The 20,236-nt window shown below is 38.2% G+C and overlaps 2 protein-coding genes across 13 annotated transcripts in view; one reads left to right on the forward strand and one right to left on the reverse strand.

The window, feature by feature from the left end:
• TEX14 (testis expressed 14, intercellular bridge forming factor) overlaps nucleotides 1-1,835 on the reverse strand; it is a 137,040-nt gene extending 135,205 nt beyond the window's left edge. For all 6 annotated transcript variants that reach the window (XM_020991862.1, XM_020991869.1, XM_020991865.1 and 3 more), the window contains exon 1: nucleotides 1,662-1,835. The gene's annotated coding sequence lies outside the window, so the exon portion shown is untranslated. The remainder of the gene's footprint in view (nucleotides 1-1,661) is intronic.
• A 485-nt stretch (nucleotides 1,836-2,320) lies between these two features.
• The window catches only part of RAD51C (RAD51 paralog C), a 66,669-nt gene continuing 48,753 nt past the window's right edge, over nucleotides 2,321-20,236 (forward strand). Inside the window, exons 1-4 of one of the 7 annotated variants that reach the window (XM_020991989.2) lie at nucleotides 2,321-2,704; nucleotides 12,634-12,892; nucleotides 14,601-14,767; nucleotides 17,118-17,251. In XM_020991989.2, coding sequence (XP_020847648.1) covers nucleotides 2,587-2,704; nucleotides 12,634-12,892; nucleotides 14,601-14,767; nucleotides 17,118-17,251 — 678 coding nt within the window. In that variant the 5' untranslated portion in view covers nucleotides 2,321-2,586. The remainder of the gene's footprint in view (nucleotides 2,705-12,633; nucleotides 12,893-14,600; nucleotides 14,768-17,117; nucleotides 17,252-20,236) is intronic. The other 6 variants (XR_002325576.2, XM_078156099.1, XR_002325577.2 and 3 more) reach the window with 6 other exon arrangements.

Consider the following 20,236-nt stretch of genomic DNA (forward strand, 5'->3'; position numbering starts at 1 on the left):
CAGCCAAATTGAGAAAGAGACTTGAGGCCAACCAGAAGATTATTGTAATGGTCCAGCCATGACGTAATGAAGGCCTACACCAAGGTGGTATAAGTGTCAAAAGAGAGAAGGGAGTATACACTGGAGGTATTGCTAGGTATACTCAACAAGATTTGGCAACAGATGGATGTGGGAAAGAGATGGAGTAGTTGAGGATGACACCAAGGTTGCGAGCCTGAGTGACTAAGAGGATGGTGCAGCTCTGGATAGTAACAAGGGAGTTATAATTTTATTACTTTTATTATTCACTATTAAATTTAATTATACTAATTTAAAAGTTATCACTGCCTACTCTATTAGAATAATAATACCATGTGTTCAATGCCCTGAACAAAGTAGAGATTCAGTAATTCACAGATTTAGAGTCCAACTCCCTCATTTTATACACTATAAAACTGAGGCCCAGGGAGGTGAAGTGACTTGGCCAAGGTAACACAAGCAGGTCACAAGTAGACTAGTTGTAGTCCACTGACTACAAACCTAGTTATTTTTGCCCTAACACCACACCAGTGGGACTGCTTTATATAAAGGAAGTATAATACAATGGGAAAAGCATTAGATTTAGAGTCAGAAGGCTAGGGTTTTTGAATTCTATCACTTACTACCCTTAAGGCTCCTCTTAGTCAACCTCTATGGGCATCAAATTCCTAATTCCTTAATAGAGGGATAGAATCAATTTATAACAGAGATTCTAATCTGTGGTCTGTAAACTTTAAAAAAAGTTGGTAACTATTTCAATATAATTAGTTTCCTCTCTTTCCTTGGCATTTTATTTTATGCATTTAAAAACATTAACTCTAGAAGAACTCTATAGGCTTCACTAAAATCACCAAAGGAGTTCATGACACTCAAAAAAGGTTAAGAACCTCCAATTTAGAAGAATCATTTCAGGATCAGATCCTATCTGTCCAATAGACCTGAGAGTTCAGTATAGGGGGGTGACCATTTTTGTGCCTCCTACAGACCATTTCTACTTTTTGTAGCAACTACCACATGCTTGGATGACCACACTGGAAACCATGCTATCTATGTGACAAGTGGCAGGAAGGTCAAATTTTGGCCAAGTTTTTAAGGATTATCTTTGCTCTAAAATTTAAGAATGAAAACAACACAGAATTATATCTGTTCAATCTACTGTTTTATAAAGGCAGCAGCCAGGTACAACAGTGGATACAGTATTGGACCTGGAGTCAATAAGGCCTGAGTTCAAATCCAGCCTCAGACTCTCCCTGCTGTGTGACCCTGGGCAAGTCACTAACTCTTGCTCTGCCTCAATATCCCTATTTGTAAAATAGAGATAATAAACGGCCCCTGTCTCCTAGGGTTGTGAGATTAAAATGAGATACTTGTAGAATGAGTTACAAACCTTAAAGCAATATATTTCTCAACATGATCTACCTAAAACGGCCAGATTCCCCTGCCTAGCAGACTTAACAATATCACTGGAGAAAGCAAGGAAGGTACTGGCTCCTAACAGTCCGCTTATGAGGCCTACGGACGCCCTTCAACTCCACAGCCATTTTCCAGGCAAGGGCCTGCTCCCCGCCACCTCACTGGGTCCTCCTCGAGGTCCCATCACCCATCCCTTGGTCTGGGCCCTCCCTCTCTGGGTTGCTCTTTACTTGCTTTCTCCTCCAGTTATTCCTTTCGCTACACAAGGAGTGGCGAGCTAACGGTCTCGGGAACCACCATTATCTCACGCAGGCGGATTTGCGGGGTGGCGGTCCGAAGAGCTGAGACGATGAGAACGAGGCCGAGAGCGAGGACGAGGCGCGGGCGCGCCTCCCAGCCCACAATCCCTCGCGAGGGCGGGAAAGCGCGCGGGGGCGGGGGTGAGGGGAGAGGAGAGGCGGTGTTGGTGAGGGGGCCCCAGGGGTTGTCGGGAGTATCGAGGGAGGCGAATCGGGAAAGAGGCCGGAGGTCTCGCAGATTCAGTCTTCTGGACCCTTTGAAGACTTTTGGGACAGGGGAAGGGAAGGGAGGGTTTCCAGACCAGTCAAAAGTGCTGTCTGTGCGGGCTAACGCCACCCCACCGACTGTTTGGAGGTGTATGTGGAAGAAAAAAAATGAGTCCCCTTCGGACTGCCCGGTCACTTCCACCTAATGGTCCTAAAGCTGCTCGCCGCTGGCATCATCGCGGGCTATACATCTTCCTAATTCCCGCCTTTCCTCGCTTTATTTATTTATTTAGCTTTTGGGTGAGGCAATCGGGGTTAAGTGACTTGTCCAGAGTCATACACCTAGTAAGGGTCAAGTGTCTGAAGCTGGATTTGAACTCGGGTCTTCCTGACTCCAGGCCACTGCCCCACCTAGCTGCCCTTTCCTCGCTTTAGCAGGTGGGAGGCGCAGTGGCGGAGAGCGAAGAAAGAGGATGTACAGGGCGGCCCTGAGCTGGCAGCCTGGAGGTTCCCGCCCTCGAAGGCGGGGACTGCACGGCCTCGCTCCCAGGTGGTGGGCGTCTGACGTCACGAGAGGGGGCGTGTCTCTCGGTTTGGGCGCCTAGCCCGAATCCCGGATGCTGGTGGTGTGGAGTGTGCGGGGGCTGCCATGCAGCGGGACTTGGGGAGCTACCCACTGGCCCCTGGTGTGCGAGTAAAACTGGTGAGCGCAGGCTTCCAGACGGCCGAGGAGCTCCTGGAGCTGAAGCCTTCGGAGATCAGCAGAGGTAGGTGGGAAGCGGCCGCCCCCTTGCCCAGTCCTTCCGGGCACCCGCAGGTGCCAGCGCCCCCGAGGCCCATGGCCGCCTTCGCGGCTTGGCAGCGCTCCCCGGGCCGCCCGCCCCCTTCTCGGATTTCTCTGGCGAGGCGGGTTTGCTGAGGGAAGCTTCCACATGTATACCTACTTAATGAGATCAGAGGACGTACTCAGGGCCTGGCGCAGGGACAGCTGGGACGGAAACCACCCCCTGACTTCGGCAAATATGAGGTTAATTAATTGGGACAGATGAGCAACACAACGTGTGTGTGTGTGTGTGTGTGTGTGTGTGTGTGTGTGTGTGTGTGTGAAATCAGTTGCTAGCTCTTCTGAATTCTAACTTTATCACATCTCTCTTCTATTTACTTCTTTTCACTTAAAGTGGAAAAGAAGTCTAGTATAGGCCCTTGTCACCTCATCCTGGACTATGGTTAATAATCTCCAACTGTATATATACGTACATATATGCCCACATACACTTATATGTATCTCATTTTCATAGCTGTTTGCGTGTTGTCTCCCTCCCTTGAGACTGTAAGCTTCTCTAGGGCAGGGATTGTTCTTGCCTTCCTTTGTATGACCAAAGTTTAGCACAGTACCTGGCACATTGTAAGAGATTAGTAAATATTTGTTGAATTGACTGACAACGGGGAGGAGGTGGTAAAGTTGTCCGTTAATATTCTTAAACTGGAGTCTGTTTTTTTTTTGTTTTTAACAAAATAAATTGTTTTTTAAAATTATTTTTATAACTATTTTATTATAATTTGTTTCCTTTGTAATCTTGTGTATTTTTTTATGCATTTAAAAACATTTTCAGAAGGGGTTAGGCTTCACTAGACTGCTGCTGAAGAGGTTTAAAAAAAAAAAAAGGTTAAGAAGCCTTGGTGTAGGGAATAGACTTCCTGCCCTAGCAGAGCCAGGAAATTCTGGATTCAAGTCACGTCTCTGATATGAACTGTCTGTGTGACCCCAAAGCAAGTTGCTTAACCTCTCTGTGCTCCAGGCAGATCTCTAAGGTTAAGAGAGTATCATTTGATAGTATCCTCTGTCAGTGGAATCTCAGGTGCTAGTCCAATCTCTTTAGTATTTGTATTTTATCCTAGAGGCAACCAGAAGTCACTGAATACTTTTGATCAGGGAAGCGACTTGATTATGTATGTATCCTTAGGAAGATTTGGGCAGCTCTAGGGAGGATAGATTGGAGTTTGGAAGTGTAAGCAAGGAGGCCAATTTAGTCATTGTTACTGTAGTAGTCCAGGATGAGGAGATGAAGGCCTAAAAGTAGGAGACTTCTTTTCTGTTTTAAGTGGAAAGAGGGAAATAGAAGTGAGAGATTTTATGAAGTTAGAATTGAGAAGACCTGGCACCTATGGGGGGGGGGTGTTGAGGGAGAGGTAAGAATAGAAGATAAAGGCAAGGTTACTAACCTGGGTGACTAGAAGAATGGTGGTGCCATTAGTAGACGTAGAGAAGTTGTTGGGGATGTGATGAAGAAAAATAGTGAATTTGTGATGCTAGCAGGATATTGATCAGTGTTGGCCAACTGGCAGTGCAGAATTGAAGATTAGGATAGTTAGAGCTAGATATAAAGATTGGGATTGCATAGTGATGGCAATTTAATACCTAGGAATAAATGAGGCCACCAAGAGAAGAAGTGTGGTAGATAAGACAAAGGGGGAAGAGAGGGTGGGAGAATGCGTTTATGCTTAAGGGATGAGAGTTGAATGGTAGGATACTGAGAGGTAATGGGCATAGAGGTAAATAGTGGTGTCTTGGAAGCCAAGAGAGGAGAAAATATGCAGGAGGAAAGGGTGGTCTATAAATGGTCAGCTAGGATGTTGTTCAGTCATTTTAGTCATGTCTGGATCTTTGTGACAATATTTGGGATTTTCTTAACAGAGATACTGAAGTGATTTGCCATTTCCTTCTCCAGTTTCATTTTACAGATGAGAAAACTGAGGCAATCAGGGTTAAGTGATTTGCCCATGGTCAGTCATTCACACAGCTAGTGTCTGAGATCATATTTGATTTCAGGTCTTCCTGACTGCAAGCCTGATGCTCTATCTGTGCCACTTAGCTGCCAACTAGATTAAAGCCTGGGAAAAGGCAATCAGATTTAACAATTAAGAAATTGTTGATAAGCCTTAAGAGAGTACTTCCAGTTTCATGGTAGGATTGGAAGTCAAAACCAAGGGTTTAAGAAGTGATTAGAAGGTAAGGAAGTAGAGGAAACAAATGTAGTCTATTCTTATTTTTTTTCAAGTATTTTTTAAACAAATCTGTCCCATTGTTCCCCTCCTCATCAAGCAAATTTTCAAAAAACCTCAGAAAGCAAATTTCTTTTGCCTTAAAAGTTATGTCCTTTCTGAATTTTAAGTATATCATATCTCTGGGAGGAGGGGAGTGTCATGTTTTGTTCTTTTGGACTCCTGGTTTTATCATTGCTTTTATTAGAGTTCTAAAATCTTTCTAAATTTTTCCTCTATACTCATTGTGTAAATTGTTTTCCTAGTATTTTTTTTTTGTTCACTTTGCTCAGCATCAGTCCATAAGGGTCTTTCTAGATTCCTCTGAAATTGACCATTTCATCATCATGGCACAAGAATATTCCACTATATTTGTATACTACAATTTTGTCTAGTCATCCCCAAATAGAACATGTCCCTAGTTTCTTATTTTTGGCTACTATGAAAAGAGTTGCTATAAATATTTTTGTACATATGGATCTTTTTCCTCTTGTTTTTTTTTTTGTTCGTTTGTTTTGGTTTTTTTAGGGGTATAGGCCTAGAAATAATGGGCAGTCTCAGATTGCTTTCCAGAATGACTAGACCAGGGGTGGGGAACCTCTTTCTGCCTCGAGGCCACAGGTTCCCCACCTCTGGGCTGGACCAATTCATTGCTTAACCAACAGTTTGTTAGTGTATGCAGTCTTTTAAGGATGAGGGAGACCTGGGCCTGTTTATAAGCATAAGGGAAAGAGGCAGAGGGAGAGGGGAAATGAATCCCAAAGTTCAAACCCTACAGAAAAGAAAGAGAATAGGATCAAAGGTGCAAGTAGAAGGGTTGGCCTTTAAAATTTTAATACCTTTTGTTTTTTACAGAGCCTTTATTTTCAAATATCCTTCCCTCTCTTCTCCAACCACTCTTCTAACACATACTATGAGAGCACCATTTATTGTAACAAAGGATAAAAAAGGGCGGGGGGGGGGAGCAAGTTGGCAAAAGTAACCAACATGTCATTCAAGGCCGACAGTATATGCCGTATTTCATTCCCATAGCTCTTCATCTTTACTAAGGATAAAGATATATTTTCTCCTCTCTTTGAGACAAGCTTGGTCATTATAATTACATAATAATATTTGGCTTCCCATGCTTCTCTGTATTTTTGCTATTCAATGTTTTGTTTTGTTTTGTTTTGTTTTGCTTTGTTAACATTCCATTTCATTCATGTACCATGATTTGTTTAGTCATTCTGCATTTGATGGGTATCTACTCCCTGCCTTCCCTCCCACCCCAGTTCTTTGCTACTACAGAAAGAGGAGCTGTTAATTTTTTTTTAATGGGGCCATTCTAGTTATCATTGACCTCCTAGCAATCAAATCCCTAGAAGCATGGACATTTTAGTCACTTTCATATAAAAATTCCAAGTTGTTTTCCAGAATGTTTGGACCAGTTCACAGTTCTGCCTCTATTGCACTTGTGCCTGTGCACAAAGGGCAATCCCTTTTTCAAGATGGGCCATCTGTTCTTTAGAGAGAAGGATTTTGATGCCTAGACAAAGAATGACCTCGATTTTCTCAGTGAAATAGGAGTCAGTAGCCTTGTCTGAAAGAGGATGGGTTGGCAATTGCAACACAAGGGATTTGAAGGAAAAGGTTTAGAACGCTGATTTTGGGAAGACAGTGTTAGAGAGTCACTTGGTGAGTAAGAAAGGATTGCTTTGCAGTACTGAGATTCCAGTTGAGATTTGGTAACGTGAATTTGACTGGCACCAGGTTTACTGCTTTGTTATACAGCTTGATATCTAATACTCCTAGCCTCTTTCCATCCTATGCTTTTTTTATTATTTCTCTTGGGATTCTTGACTTTTTCTTCCTTCACAGAAACTTTGTAATAATATTTCTGGTTCTACAAAATGACGTTGATAGTTGGGTTGGTATGGTATTGAATTAGGGTAGTCATTTTTATTAAATTGTCCACTATGAACAATTAATCTTTCCAATCCATTATTTGTTTATTTCTGTAAAAAGTGTTTTGTAGTTATCTACATATAAATTCCTATGTGTATCTTGGGAGATTATTCCTAAATATTTTATATATTCTATATTCTAAATGGACTATCTCTTTCTATTTCTTCCTACTTGGTTTTGTTGGTAATTTACAAGAAAGGCTAATGATTTTTTGTGGTTTTATTTTATATCTTATTACTTTCCTGATGTTATTATTTCAGTTAATTTTATTAGTTGAATCTCTAGGATTCTCTGAATAAAACAAAACATTTTCCAAAAACAGTAATTTTGTTTCCTCTTTGCCTATGTTTATTGGTTCAATTTCTTTTTCTAGTTTTATTACTATCGATAATTTTTCTTGAGTTAAATCAGATTAGAGCAGTAACAGTGGACGTCTTTGCTTTCCCCCTTATTGGAAAGGCTTCTAGCAGTTATCCATTATAAAAAATTCTGACTCTTAGTCTTAGATACTGTTTAGAATATGAAGGAAAGGTCTATTTATTCTAGTCCTTTTCAGAGTTTTTAACAAAAAGTGATACTGTGTTTTGCTAAAGGCCTTTTCTGTATCTATTAATAAAACATGATTTTTTAAATTGTTAATGGAGAAAGAATAAAATATTTAATAAATGCCTGCTATATACTAGGCACTATGCTAATAAGCACTTTACAAATATCTCATTTAATCCTCACAATAACCCTGGGAACTAGATGCTGTTATTATCCTCATTTTGTGGTTGAGGAAACTGAGGCAGACAGAGGTAAAGTGACTTCAGGGTCACATAGTTAATAAGTGTTTGAGATCATATTTGCATTTAGGTCTTCCTAACTCCAGGACTCCATCCATTATACCACCTACCTGTCTAATGTGGCCTGTTTATGGTTTTCCTAATATTGATCTGTTTCTGCATCCCTGATATATAGGTATGATCTTTTAATATGTTGTCATAGTCTTTTTGCTGATGTTTTATTCAATGTTTTTGTTTTGATATTCATTAGAAATAATGGTTTATAGTTGTTTTGGGGTTTTTTTCTCCTATGCTTTGTCTCTTCCCGGTTTAGAGATGAAGTCCATATTTGTCTCACAGAAGGAGTTTGGCTAATAGGATACCTTTTTTCTTTTTTCTTTTAAAAATTTTACTAATTTATTTTGATTTATCAACAATCACTTCCATATGCTTTTGAGTTTAAAATTTTTCTCCCCCTTCCTTCCCACCACCCTCCCCAAGATGGTGCACAATCTGATATAAGCTATACATTTACATACCTAATAGGATACCTTCTTTCCTTATTTTTTTCAAACTATGTAATATCATAATTAATTTTTATTTGGATATTTGACAGAATTCACTTTCAAGTCCATCTGGTCATGTTTCTTTTTTTCTTTTTGGGAATTTATAACTTGTTTAATTTTTTTGGTGGTGAGGCAGTTGGGGTTAAGTGACTTGCCCAGGGTCACACAGCTAGTATGTGTCAAGTGTGTGAAACTGATTTGAACTCAGGTCCTCCTGATTCCAAGACCAGAGCTCTATCCACTACACCACCTAGCTGCCCCCAGGAACTTTTTCTTAGTCTCCTGAGACCTTTCAGAAGAGATTCAGCATAAGAATTCCTATCTGTTTGAACAACCAGCTCGTGCTTTTCACACAGATAGGCCAGGAATGTTGATATCCTTACAGTCTCACTGGGAGTGATACACTCAGTGGTTGAGTCATTGACCACATTTGTTTTGTTTTGAAAACATTGTCCACTGAGATCTTTTTTTCTGAGTCAGATTTGAAGGATTGTTGTTTTTACCCCTTGCAAATATAGTGACAAAATTCTCCTCCCTATAGATCACACTATCTTTGGATTTCTTTAACAAACCAGTCTTGATGACAGATCTGAGCTGCAATATCTCATTGTGGGGTAAGCCAGCAGCCTAAAAGATGGGAATTTTATGCCTCTTAGCAATGCTGGTTATGCTGTCTATTGCTAAAATGCCCATCTGAATAATTTCTTTTTTTTTTAAATATAAATTTATTTATTTTTAGTTTTCAACATTCACTTCCACAAGTTTTTGAGTTCCAAATTTCTCACCCCTCCCCCCACCCCAAGGTGGTATGCATTCTGAATACCCCTTCCCCTAGTCTGCCTTCTCTTCTATCTCTCCCCCCTCCCTTCTCTTATCCCCTTCCCCTTCTATCTTCCTGTAGAGCAGGATAGACTTCTGTACCCCATTTCCTGTATTTCTTATTTCCCAGTTGCATGTGAGAATATTTTTTTAAAAATATGTGTTTTTAAAACTTTGAGTTCCAAATTTTCTCCCTTCCTCCCTCCCCACCCATCCTTATTGAAAAGGCAAGCAACTCAATATAGGTTGTACATGTGCAGTTATGCAAAACACTTCCATAGTAGACCTGTTGTGAAAAACTAACTCTATTTCCCTTATTCCTATCCTGCCCTCCCACTTATTCTATTCTTTCTTTTGACCCTGTCCCTCCTCAGAAGTATTTGCTTCTGATTGCCCTCTTTCCCAATCTGCCCTCCTCTCTATCATCCCCCTGCTCTCTTGTCCCCTTCTCCCCCTATTTTCCTGTAGGGTAAGACAGATTTCCATACCCAATTGAATGTGTATGTTATTATCTCCTTAAGCCAAATCCTATGAGAATAAGTTTCCCTCATTCCCTCTCACCTTCCCCTGTTTCCCCTCCACTGTGAGAGACTTTTCTTTTCTGTTTTTTTTTTTGTGAGATAATTTACCCCATTCTACCTCTCCCTTTCTTCTCCGAGTATCATCCTCTCTCATCCCTTAATTTTATTCTCCAGATATGACCCCTTAATCTTCAACTCACCCTGTGGCCTCTGTCTATCTGTATATGCATACATGTAATTTTTTTCTTTCAACTACCCTAATACTGACAAAGTTCTCATGAGTTACAAATATCATCTTTCCATGCAGGAATGTAAACAGTTCAATCTCAATAAGTCTCTTATGATTTCTCTTTCCTGTTTACCTCTTCATGTTCCACTGGAGTCCTGTATTTGAAAGTCAAATTTTCTATATTTAGCTCTGGTCTTTTCAGCAGGAATGCTTGAAAGTCCTCTATTTCACTGAATGACCATTTTTTCCTCTGAAGGATTATACTCAGTTTTGCTGGGTAGGTGATTCTTGGTTGTAATCCTATCTCCTTTGCCCTCCGGAATATTATATTTCATGCCCTGTGGTCCTTTAATGTAGAAGCTGCTAAATCTTGTGTGAATAATTTCTTCATGGTAGATTTGACATTGAGGATTGTTTGGCTATTTTAATTATGTCAAGAAAGTCATCAACTAGGAAGGTTGGGCCTCTATCAATAGGGTTTCTGGATTCATTGAAAATTCTACTAGTGGTGTTAAAAAAATATCTCGCATAAACTCATATTTTCTTAGTTTCACTGCCTGAAATTCCTTTGGATAGCTGAATTCCTGCTTTGTTACCACCAAGTTCTCTTTGTGCCATTAGATAATGTCAAGTGAATAGTCTTTGCATATCTGGGAAGCTTAACGCAATCTAATATTATCAAAAGACCATTGACATATGATTTTGTTTGTATGCTAGGTGGGGCTGGGACAGGTATTCTCTGCTGATGACCCAATGTCACTAACCTTACATGAAACTTAGGCCCCCTAAATGCAGCCTCATTCATGTTCTCCAAAATCACTCAGTGCTCTATTATCTCCTCCATCCTAGTGGGCCTCATATTTATTTAGTTGGATCAGTTTTACACTTGAAGAAGTATGTGGCATTCTTATTTAATCACAACAACCTTGTGAAATAAGCGGGGCATTAGCATCCCCATTTTATATATAGATGAGGAAGACAAAGCTCAGGTAGTTAAGTGAATGCCAAGGTTAGTGTATGGCAATATCAAGACTATAATTCAGGACTTTTGTTTCTAGTCCAGTATACTTTCCACTATGTATTGTTACTACTGGTCTGAATGGAACACGAATGTACATATAACCTCATAAAATGTCTCATTTTGCAGAGATGAAAGACATCTTGAGGCAAAATTTTTGAAAAACGTGTTGAAGCAAAATAGTTCTGAAATCGTTTGACCAGCAGGGGGAGACAAGAGATCCATTATTGGGGTGGAGTGGTGGAGTTGCTGGCCCTCTCTTGTTCTTATGTAAGATCTGGAAAACAGTGATAAATCATTTGACATATCATAAATATCTGTAAAATATATAATAAAAAAGTTTAATGACATTAAATACTGTGCATGGTGTCCATATAATTTTTATTGATCTCTTACTTTTTTACATGGCAACCATTTCCCTCAGAATCCCCTCTCCTCCCTCTCCTCCCAGGGAGCCTCTCATATGACAAATGATTTTTTTTTTAAGAAAAAGAAAAGAAAATCAGTAAAACTGATAAATACGTCAAAAAAGTCTGAAAATATGTGCAGTGTACCAAACCTGTGGATTTTTACTCCTGTCAAGGGCCAGGGAAGGAGTGTCTTCTCAAATCTCTTGTTTGGAATTATGATTGATTGTTCTTTGCAGTTTCACAACATTCGCTTTTGATTGTTGTGTGGTCATTTCCATTGTTTTAGTATGTTATATAGTATATTGTTTTCTTGCCTCTGATTACTTGACTCCGAATCAGATTGTGTAAATATTTTTATGCTTTTCTGTATCTGTCATATTTGTTGTTTTTTTATCACAATAATATTCCATTACATTCCTGTTCCACAATTTGTCTAGTTATTCCTCAATCAATGGACATCTTCTTTGTTTCCAATTCTTTGCTGTCACAAAAAATGCTGCTATAAATATTTTGGTGTAAATAGGGCCTGTCTTCTTATCAATGACATCCTTGGGGTAAAATCCTAGTAGTGGAATGTCTGGCCCAAAAGGGTATGGAAATTTTAGTCACTTTATATTTGAATAATTCCAAATTGATTCACAGCTTCATTAACAATATACTAGTATGCCTGTTTTCTCACAACCCCTTCAGTATTAATAATTATTTTTTCTCCTCTTTGCCAATTTGCGTGGCGTAAGGTGGAAACTTCAGGGTTGTTTTGATTTGCATTTCTCAATAATATTAGTGATTCAGAGCATTATTTTATATGGTTAACAGTTTGCATTTCTATTGAAAACTGTTCATATCTTTTAAACACTTACTTATTAGGGAATTGCTTGTAGTCTTTCATTTATCTACTTTTTACTTTGGACACACAAACCCTTATCAGAGAAATTTTATACAAAGATATTTTCCCATTTGACTATTTCTCCTTTTATCCTAGGTGCCTTAATTTAGTTTGTGCAGAACCATAGTTTCTTGTAATCAAACAGTTTCATGTCATCAAAGTTACCCATTTTATATTCTGTGATTACCTCTGTCTCTATTACATCTTCTACCCAAGTGTACGATCAACTTCTCTTCTAATTTTTATATCGTTTTTAATAAGATCACATATCCATTTAATATTGATTGTAGCATATGGTATAAGGTAATAATTTTACATGAGAGATAAGATCCAGGTTCATAATCAAGTTGTATTAATGTTTCTGCATGCCTAGGACCTTGTCCTTGATTAAAGTGAGAGAAGATAAATACATGATTATTTTACAGGTTATTGTTTTACCCTTGTTCTTAAAATAAAATCTTTTTTAAAATTATATTTAATTTTCTTTTAACTTTCAGAAGTTGGAATCTCTAAAGAAGAAGCTCTAGAAACACTACAAATAATAAGGCGGGAATGCCCAATGGATATGTCAAAATATGCTTCCGTGTCCGCATCAGGCAAGAAATGTACAGCATTGGAACTTCTTGAGCAAGAACACACCCAGGGCTATATAATTACCTTTTGTTCAGCACTGGATAATATTATGGGGGGTGGAATACCCCTAACCAAGACAACAGAGATTTGTGGTGCGCCAGGTGTTGGAAAAACACAGTTATGGTAAAAAAAAAATGTCACTTTTAAAAATGTGCGTAGTAACATGTAAAATTATTTAATGGGCTTCTGAGTTGTAGCTCTCTGTTCAGTAAAAAAAAATTTAAACCTAGAAGCTTTTATTTCTATGTATGTATAAAATAAAATTAGAGGGTGCTCACTTTTTTGTATTACTAAAGAGCCCCATTTGATAAATATGCATTTTTGTTTTATTATGGGCATTAGACTATAAGAAATGCTTTAGTGGATTTCAGCATTGTTGGAAACAACCTAATATTCTGCTGGCATATTTTCTAAGAGAAAATGTTCAGTCATTCAATCAGCTAACATTTAATAAGTGCCTGCTATGTTCTAGGCACTGTGCTAATTGATGGGAATACAAAGAAAGGCAGAAAGCAAATAGTCCTTTCTCTTGAGATTCTCACAGTCTGATGGGAGAGAGAGACAATATGTAAGCATGTATAGGGATTGTCACTTATTATATCATCTTTAAAAGGTCAGGGGCTTATCTTTAACATCTGTAATTTGCATTTGTGCCATTTTGATATTCTTCACGAACATATAAAGATATAGGATAGCATAGTATAGTAAAGGGCTGGCCTCAGGTTCAAATTCTACCTCTGGCATGGACTAGCTTAGTGACCATGGGCAGTCACTCAACCTATCATTGCCCCCCAGGCAAATCTCTTAAGTTACAGTCTTGACAGTCTTTATCTCATTGGTGAAGGGCGTTTCCATGTCAGGAGTTTCTCATGCCAGTGAAATCACAGGTTCTCTTCTCCAACTTCCCACCAAAAATAAAGTGTTATTTAATACCACTTCTCAACCTTTCACCCCACCTGTCATCACACTGTTTAGTGCTCTTGTAGCTATTATCCTTATCATTTCTTATCTGCCCTGGGTCTTCTATTCTGAGGGAGGATGGGGGTGAGGGGGGAACTACCTTTCCTTGAACACTTTTTCCGGAAAGCCCCTGCCATTATCTGTTATACTTCCTATTCCTCTGGCCATCTCCTCATTACCAGCCTGTTTGGTCTCTCCTCCCCCCACCCCCAGTCTTGAACCATGATCACATCAACTCTGTTCTTCCTAGTTGAAGTCTGCCAATCTACTCTTTATGGCCCATTGACCATCCCAATAACTTTTCTGACCAAAGTGTCTCTTCTCTGGCCATCACTTTTCGTTGTGTATTAGGACTATAGAATTAGAATGTAATTTTAATTTTAGAAAAAAATATCAGCTCCTTGAGGTCAAGAGTTGTCTTCATTTTTGTGTCCCCAACACTTAACATTGTACTTGGCACATAGTAAACACTTAATAAATCTTTTTTCATTAACACAGGAATTATTTCTCTGCTCAACTCTAAATGTTGCTTAGAAAATATTTATCTTATTCTTTAAGATCTCATTTTTACATTAAATAAATTTGTTTTGTTGTGATGCCAGCCAGAAATAACTACCAAATATAGGTTTGTCAATTTAAAACCATGCCCTGCAGGCTCTAGTAGGGTAAATTTAAAGAGATAAAGTTAAAATCTGCTCTTTGACCAAGCCTGGCCCAGGTAGCTCCAAGGGAATCCAATCGCCAGTGTCAAGCTTACCCCTCCCTGAGCTTGAAATTGACAAGTCTGCCTCCTCCTTAGGCTGAACATGATGTTTAGTGGCCATGGGCCATGAGTGACACTCACTTCTTTTGATTTTTTATCTCTTCACAGCATGCAGTTGGCAGTAGATGTACAGATCCCAGAATGTTTTGGAGGAGTAGCAGGTGAAGCCATATTCCTTGATACAGAAGGAAGTTTTATGGTTGACAGAGTGGTAGATCTTGCCACAGCCTGTGTTCAACATCTTCACCTTATTGCAGGATCACACTCTGAAGAGGGTGAGTTTAGAAGAGATATTCTTTCCTGTAGGACAGAAGATGAAAGTAAATGAGTTCCCTAGAGCCTACATACACTTGTAATTAAAATAGTTATATTTAGGTGCTGATTCTTAAAATTTGTTGTGAAGTAAGTAAATTAATGGTTTTTAAATGGCTTCTCTCCCCGTCCCCGATTCTTTCATGCCTTTAGATGTTTTGACATAAACGAGTACTTTTCACAAGTCACTTATTTTCCCTTGAATAAGTATGTACCATCTGTCCTACTAGGAGCTGTCTTCCTTAGTTGCCCATGGCCTGGAGAGCCCCAGCCCATTAAGCGGGCAGCTTTCCCATGCTGTAGGCTATCAAGATCTCCATGCCCAGCCTTCTTGCCCATGTCCCTTTTCTCTTTTCCCTCCTTGCTGGACAGACCTCCCCATCTCCGTTCTTGCTGGAGGGAACCTAGAATCCCTACTTCCTTCCTGCTCCTAGTCCCCCCGTAAAGCTTCCTGTCCTATGTATGTACCCTTAGAATCTTTGGACCTTTCCATGTACCCCAAAACTGAACTCACCTTTGTGTGTTGTTTTCCCCAAATAGAAAGTGAGCCTCTTGAGAACAGGAACTGACTTTTTCTGTTTGATCCTCAGCACTTAAAATATTTTGTTGTTGTTGTTCAGTCGTTTCAGTTGTGGCCAACTCTTGGGGACCCCATTTGGGGTTTTCTTGGCAAAGATACTGGTTTATTATTTCCTTATTCAGCTCATTTTACAGATGAGGAACTGAGGCAAACAGGGTTGAGGGACTTGCCCAGGGTCACACAGCTAATAGGTGTCCAAGGCCAGATTTGAACTCAGGAAAAGGAGTTTTCCTCACTTCAGGCCTGGTAGTCCATCCACTGCACCACCTAACTGCCCCACTTAGTACATAGGAAGTACTTAATAAATGTTTTTTCATTTGTGGCAAAATATACACGTAGAAAAATTATTTTTGAAATCCCATTCATGTGTTGTGTAGAGTACAGTGTTGCCTGTTACTTTGAATAGACAGTATGCAGTTCAGTTTGGCATTTATTCATCACTTGCTTTGTGCCAAAAGCACAGAACACATGCTGTGCTAGACACATATAAAATATGGCATAGCCCTTGCCTTCATGGAGTCTGATAAAATTGTATGACACATGCACATAAATGTAAAGCGAAATATTTTATTAGCCACTACTCTATGTGACCTACTAGGATTAAAATATCTATTTTTGTTGTTTGTTGAAAACATTAAGCAGATTTAGTGAGTATTTAAAGTAATAGCTGTTGGTATGATAACAGTGAAAAGCATATGCTGGATTTGGAGGCAAAGGACTTGTATTCAAATTCCAGCTCTGCTACTTAAATGTATATGTGATTTCAGCAAGTCACTTCTCCCTAGGCCTCAGTTTTCTCATATGTAAAATAAAGGGGTTGCATTAGATGTCCTCTGAGGACCCTTCCAATTCTAAATCTTTGAATTTTTCTCTTCTTAAGTGTATCGGTTCTTGATGTAGCAAGCTGCCTACCTATGTCTCTGAAACCTAAGAATTTCATTTTCGGCTGGTCTATTTTGAAGAGGAAGAGAATGTTGTGTTTTTGTTTTGCATCTTTTTCTGATTTAATTTCAAAGTATTCCACTTCAGTAAGCAAACATATTCATAAATTTTTGCCTTTGAAATGTCTTGGTATTTAAAAGCGCATGAGAAAAAAAATGCACATGGAATAAACTTTAAAACATCCTTTTTCTGTTTGTGAAACAGATGGAAATCATGATCTGGCCATATTAATAATAGCTAACGTTTTTATTAGTAATACTTTAACTTACATTTTTATTACCTTTTCAAGGTTTATAAAATATTTTTCTTGTAGCAACCCTGTGAGGTAGGTAGTACAGGTTTTGTTATTTCTATTTTGCAAATGAGGAAAAGTTTCAGAGGGTTTGGATGATTTGTTCGACCTTACATAATTTGTAAGTTATTGAGCTAGGACTTAAGCCCAGGTCTTAATTTGTGGACATAGTATAGATTTTTACCCTACCTCTTACAAATATGAGGGAGAAGTAGATCACAGACATTGTAATTTTTTTCCAGATCTTAGCATTCAGTAGAAAAGCTGAAAGTAGAACTCAAGACATAACTCAGAGTTGGATATTTTAACCAACAGTAACATAATCCAGAGAAACCAGGAGTCCTCAGTCTCTTTGCTTCCATTTTTTGTAACTTTTTTTGAATTTAATAGGAGGTATAATGTTTTCTCTTGTTATTGAATTTATTATTTTCCTATCCTCAACAAAATAATAAGATTATAAATAAATCATTATCTAAGGACCTGTTGTTGTTTGTTTCAGAGTACCAAAAAGCATTGGAGACCTTCTCCCTAGAAAGCATACTCTCTCATATTTATTATTTTCCTTGTCACAACTATACGGAGCTACTGGCACAGGTTCACCTCCTTCCAGACTTCCTTTTGGAGCATTCAAAGGTATGGAACCTTTGGACATGTTTGAAAATCACAGAGCATAAGCATAGTGACATCAAGTTAAGATAAAAGCAGTCTTTTTTAATTCTTTAGGCAGTCAGAACATTTTTTTTCTTTTCCCCCTTGCCACCATCTAAACATTTAATTTTTTTGTTCTGGGTGATGTAAACCACCAGTTGTTCGCATTTTCCTCCTTTGCCTTCTCTCTTACCACCCCCACAAGCATTTCCCTCTTTTCATTTATTTACTACCCAATGATAGTCACACTATCATTTTGCCTCCTGAGGTACTTCGTGCTGAAAATAGGTTTACTGTATTGCCTTAATTATGGAGAAGATGTGTTCTGCAAATTAACACTTTAAAAAATGCTTTTTCTATTCATAGGCTTAGTGAAAGCTTTCCTCCCCATCTATTGCCTTTCCTTGCCCAATTAGAACCTATGCTACTTGGTGCAGGTGGCCATGTAGGACAATATACTTTGGAAGCTGCTTTCTATTCAGATAAGGAATACAGTGGGGATCTAATTTAATATACTTTGGAAACTTCATTTTGAGTTTAGTTATGCCTCAGGGAGGCATAACCTTCTTTCCCAAAAGTCCAACACAGTAGGGCTAAGTGATTACTCCTCATGGGTGAGTATTTGTTTAAAAAGCTACGAAGGGTTTTAACAAAAGAAGTTTGGTAGATTAATGTACTAATCCTCAAATACAGGATGTCCGTACTACTTCACCAAGTACTACTTCATACTACTTCAAGATTTTCATAGAGTTAGGCTTCTTTGCTGTATTTAATTTTGTGGACGCCTAACAAAACAGAGGAGTTAAAAAGCAGATAGCATTTTCACAGAATCCCACCAGGTTGCATGCAGCAGCCATACAAAATGTTATGGAGTTAACTGCCAAGGTGGAAAGTAGTGACTACCTGTAAACACTTTTGTTTTGCTATAGTTGTTAACACAAAGCCTTTTTGAAAAAAAAATTGTTTTGAAAAAATTGTATTTTTTATTATGAAAATTGTTATTTTTTATTATTTATTTTTGTTGTTTTATAAGTTCTGAACTGTCTCCCTCTTTTCCTCCCCACCTCATGCTGGAGAAGGCTACATTTGACACAGGTGTATGTGTCTGTGTAATATATGTAAAACCAACCATACTATGCATACTTCTATTTATCGTTTCTTTCTCTGGAGGTAGATAGTATCTTTCTTCATAGGTCCTTTGTAGTTGATTTAAGTATTTCTGATACTCAGGATAACTTACTCGTTCACAGTTAATTTTTGAATAATATTGCTGTAATGTATACAATATTCTCTTGGTTCTGTTCATTTCACTCTTCGTTATTTCATGCAAGTTTTTCCATGTTTTTCTAAAGTCATCCTGCTCCTTATGGCTTACAGTACAGTAGTATTCTATCACAGTCAAATACCACAACTTGTTTAGCCATTCCCCATTTGTGCATCTCCTGAATTTTCAGTTCTTTGCCACTACAAAGAGAGCTGCTATAAATATTTTGGAACAACTAGATTCTTCCTTTTTTTCCTTGATCACCTTAGGAAACGGACTTAATAGTGGTATTACTGGGTCAAAAGGTATATACAAATTTATAACTCTTTGGGCATAATTCCAGATTGCTCTTCCAAATGGTTAGGTGAGTTCACAATTCCACCAACAGCGTAGTGTGTTAGTGTCCCAGTTTTTCCACATCCCCTCCAACATTTATCATTTTCCCTTTCTGTTGTTTTAGCCAATCTGATATGTGTGAGATGATATCTCAAAGTTGATCTAATTTGCATTTCTTTTATCAATAATGATTTAGAACATTTTTTCATATTACTATGTAGTTTTAATTTCTTCATAGAAAAACTGCCTGTTCATATCCTTTGACCATTTATCAATTGGGGAATGACTTGTATTCTTACAAATTTGACAAAGTTCTCTCTTTATTTGAGATGAGACTTTTATATGGAAAACTATCTATAGAAATTTTTACCCAATTTTCTGCTTTCCATCTACTCTTGGTCACATTGGTTTTATTTATACAGATCCTTTTTAATTTAATATAATCAAAATTATCCACTCTACATCTCACAGTGTTCTCTTTTTATCTTTATTCATAAGATTCTTCTCCTGTTGGATAAGCCTGATAGGTAATATGTTCCGTGTTCATCTAATTTTCTTACATCTCCCTTTACATCTAGGTCGTGTATCCATTTTTCCCTTGTCTTGGTAAATGGTGTAGGATAATGGTCTATACCCATTTTCTACCAGACTGCTTTCCAATTTTCCCTACAGTTTTTACAAAATAGTAAGTTCTTATCTGACAAGCTTAAATCTTTATGTTTGTCTAACACAAGGTCGCTAGAATCATTGACTACTGTATACTGTGTATGTCTGCGCTGTTCCAATGATCCACCTTTCTATTTCTTAGCCAGTACCAGAGAGTTTTGATAATTACCACCATATAATACAGTTTAAGATCTGGTACTGCTCAACTTCCTTCCTTTACATTTTTTTTTCCATTAATTCCTTTGATGTTCTTGGCCTTTTGTTTTTCCAGATGAATTTTGTTATTATTCTTTCTAGCTCAATAAAACAATTTTTTGATAATTTAATTGTAAGGGATGGCATTAAATAGGTAGACTTGTTTAGGTACAGTTGTCATTTTTATCATATTGGCTGTGCCTCCCCTTGAACAATTAATATTTCTCCAATCTATAAAGAACGTTTTATAATTATGTTCATCTGGTTCCTGGGGTTGCCTTGGCAGGTAGACTCCTAAGTATTTTATATTGTCTGCAGTTACTTTAAGTGGAATTTCTCTTTCTGGCTTTTCTTGCAGGGTTTTGTTCATCAAAAAAGAAATGCTGATTATTTATGTGGGTTTATATTTTATCCTGCTACTTTGCTAAAATTGTTTCAAATAGCTTTTTAATTGAATTTCCAGGATTTTCTAAGTATATCATTGTACCATTGTTCTGATTCCTTCAGTT

This window comes from Phascolarctos cinereus, unplaced genomic scaffold, assembly GCF_003287225.1.
Source record: "Phascolarctos cinereus isolate Bilbo 61053 unplaced genomic scaffold, phaCin_HiC Scaffold_5;HRSCAF=322, whole genome shotgun sequence".
Classification (NCBI taxonomy): Eukaryota; Metazoa; Chordata; class Mammalia; order Diprotodontia; family Phascolarctidae; genus Phascolarctos; species Phascolarctos cinereus.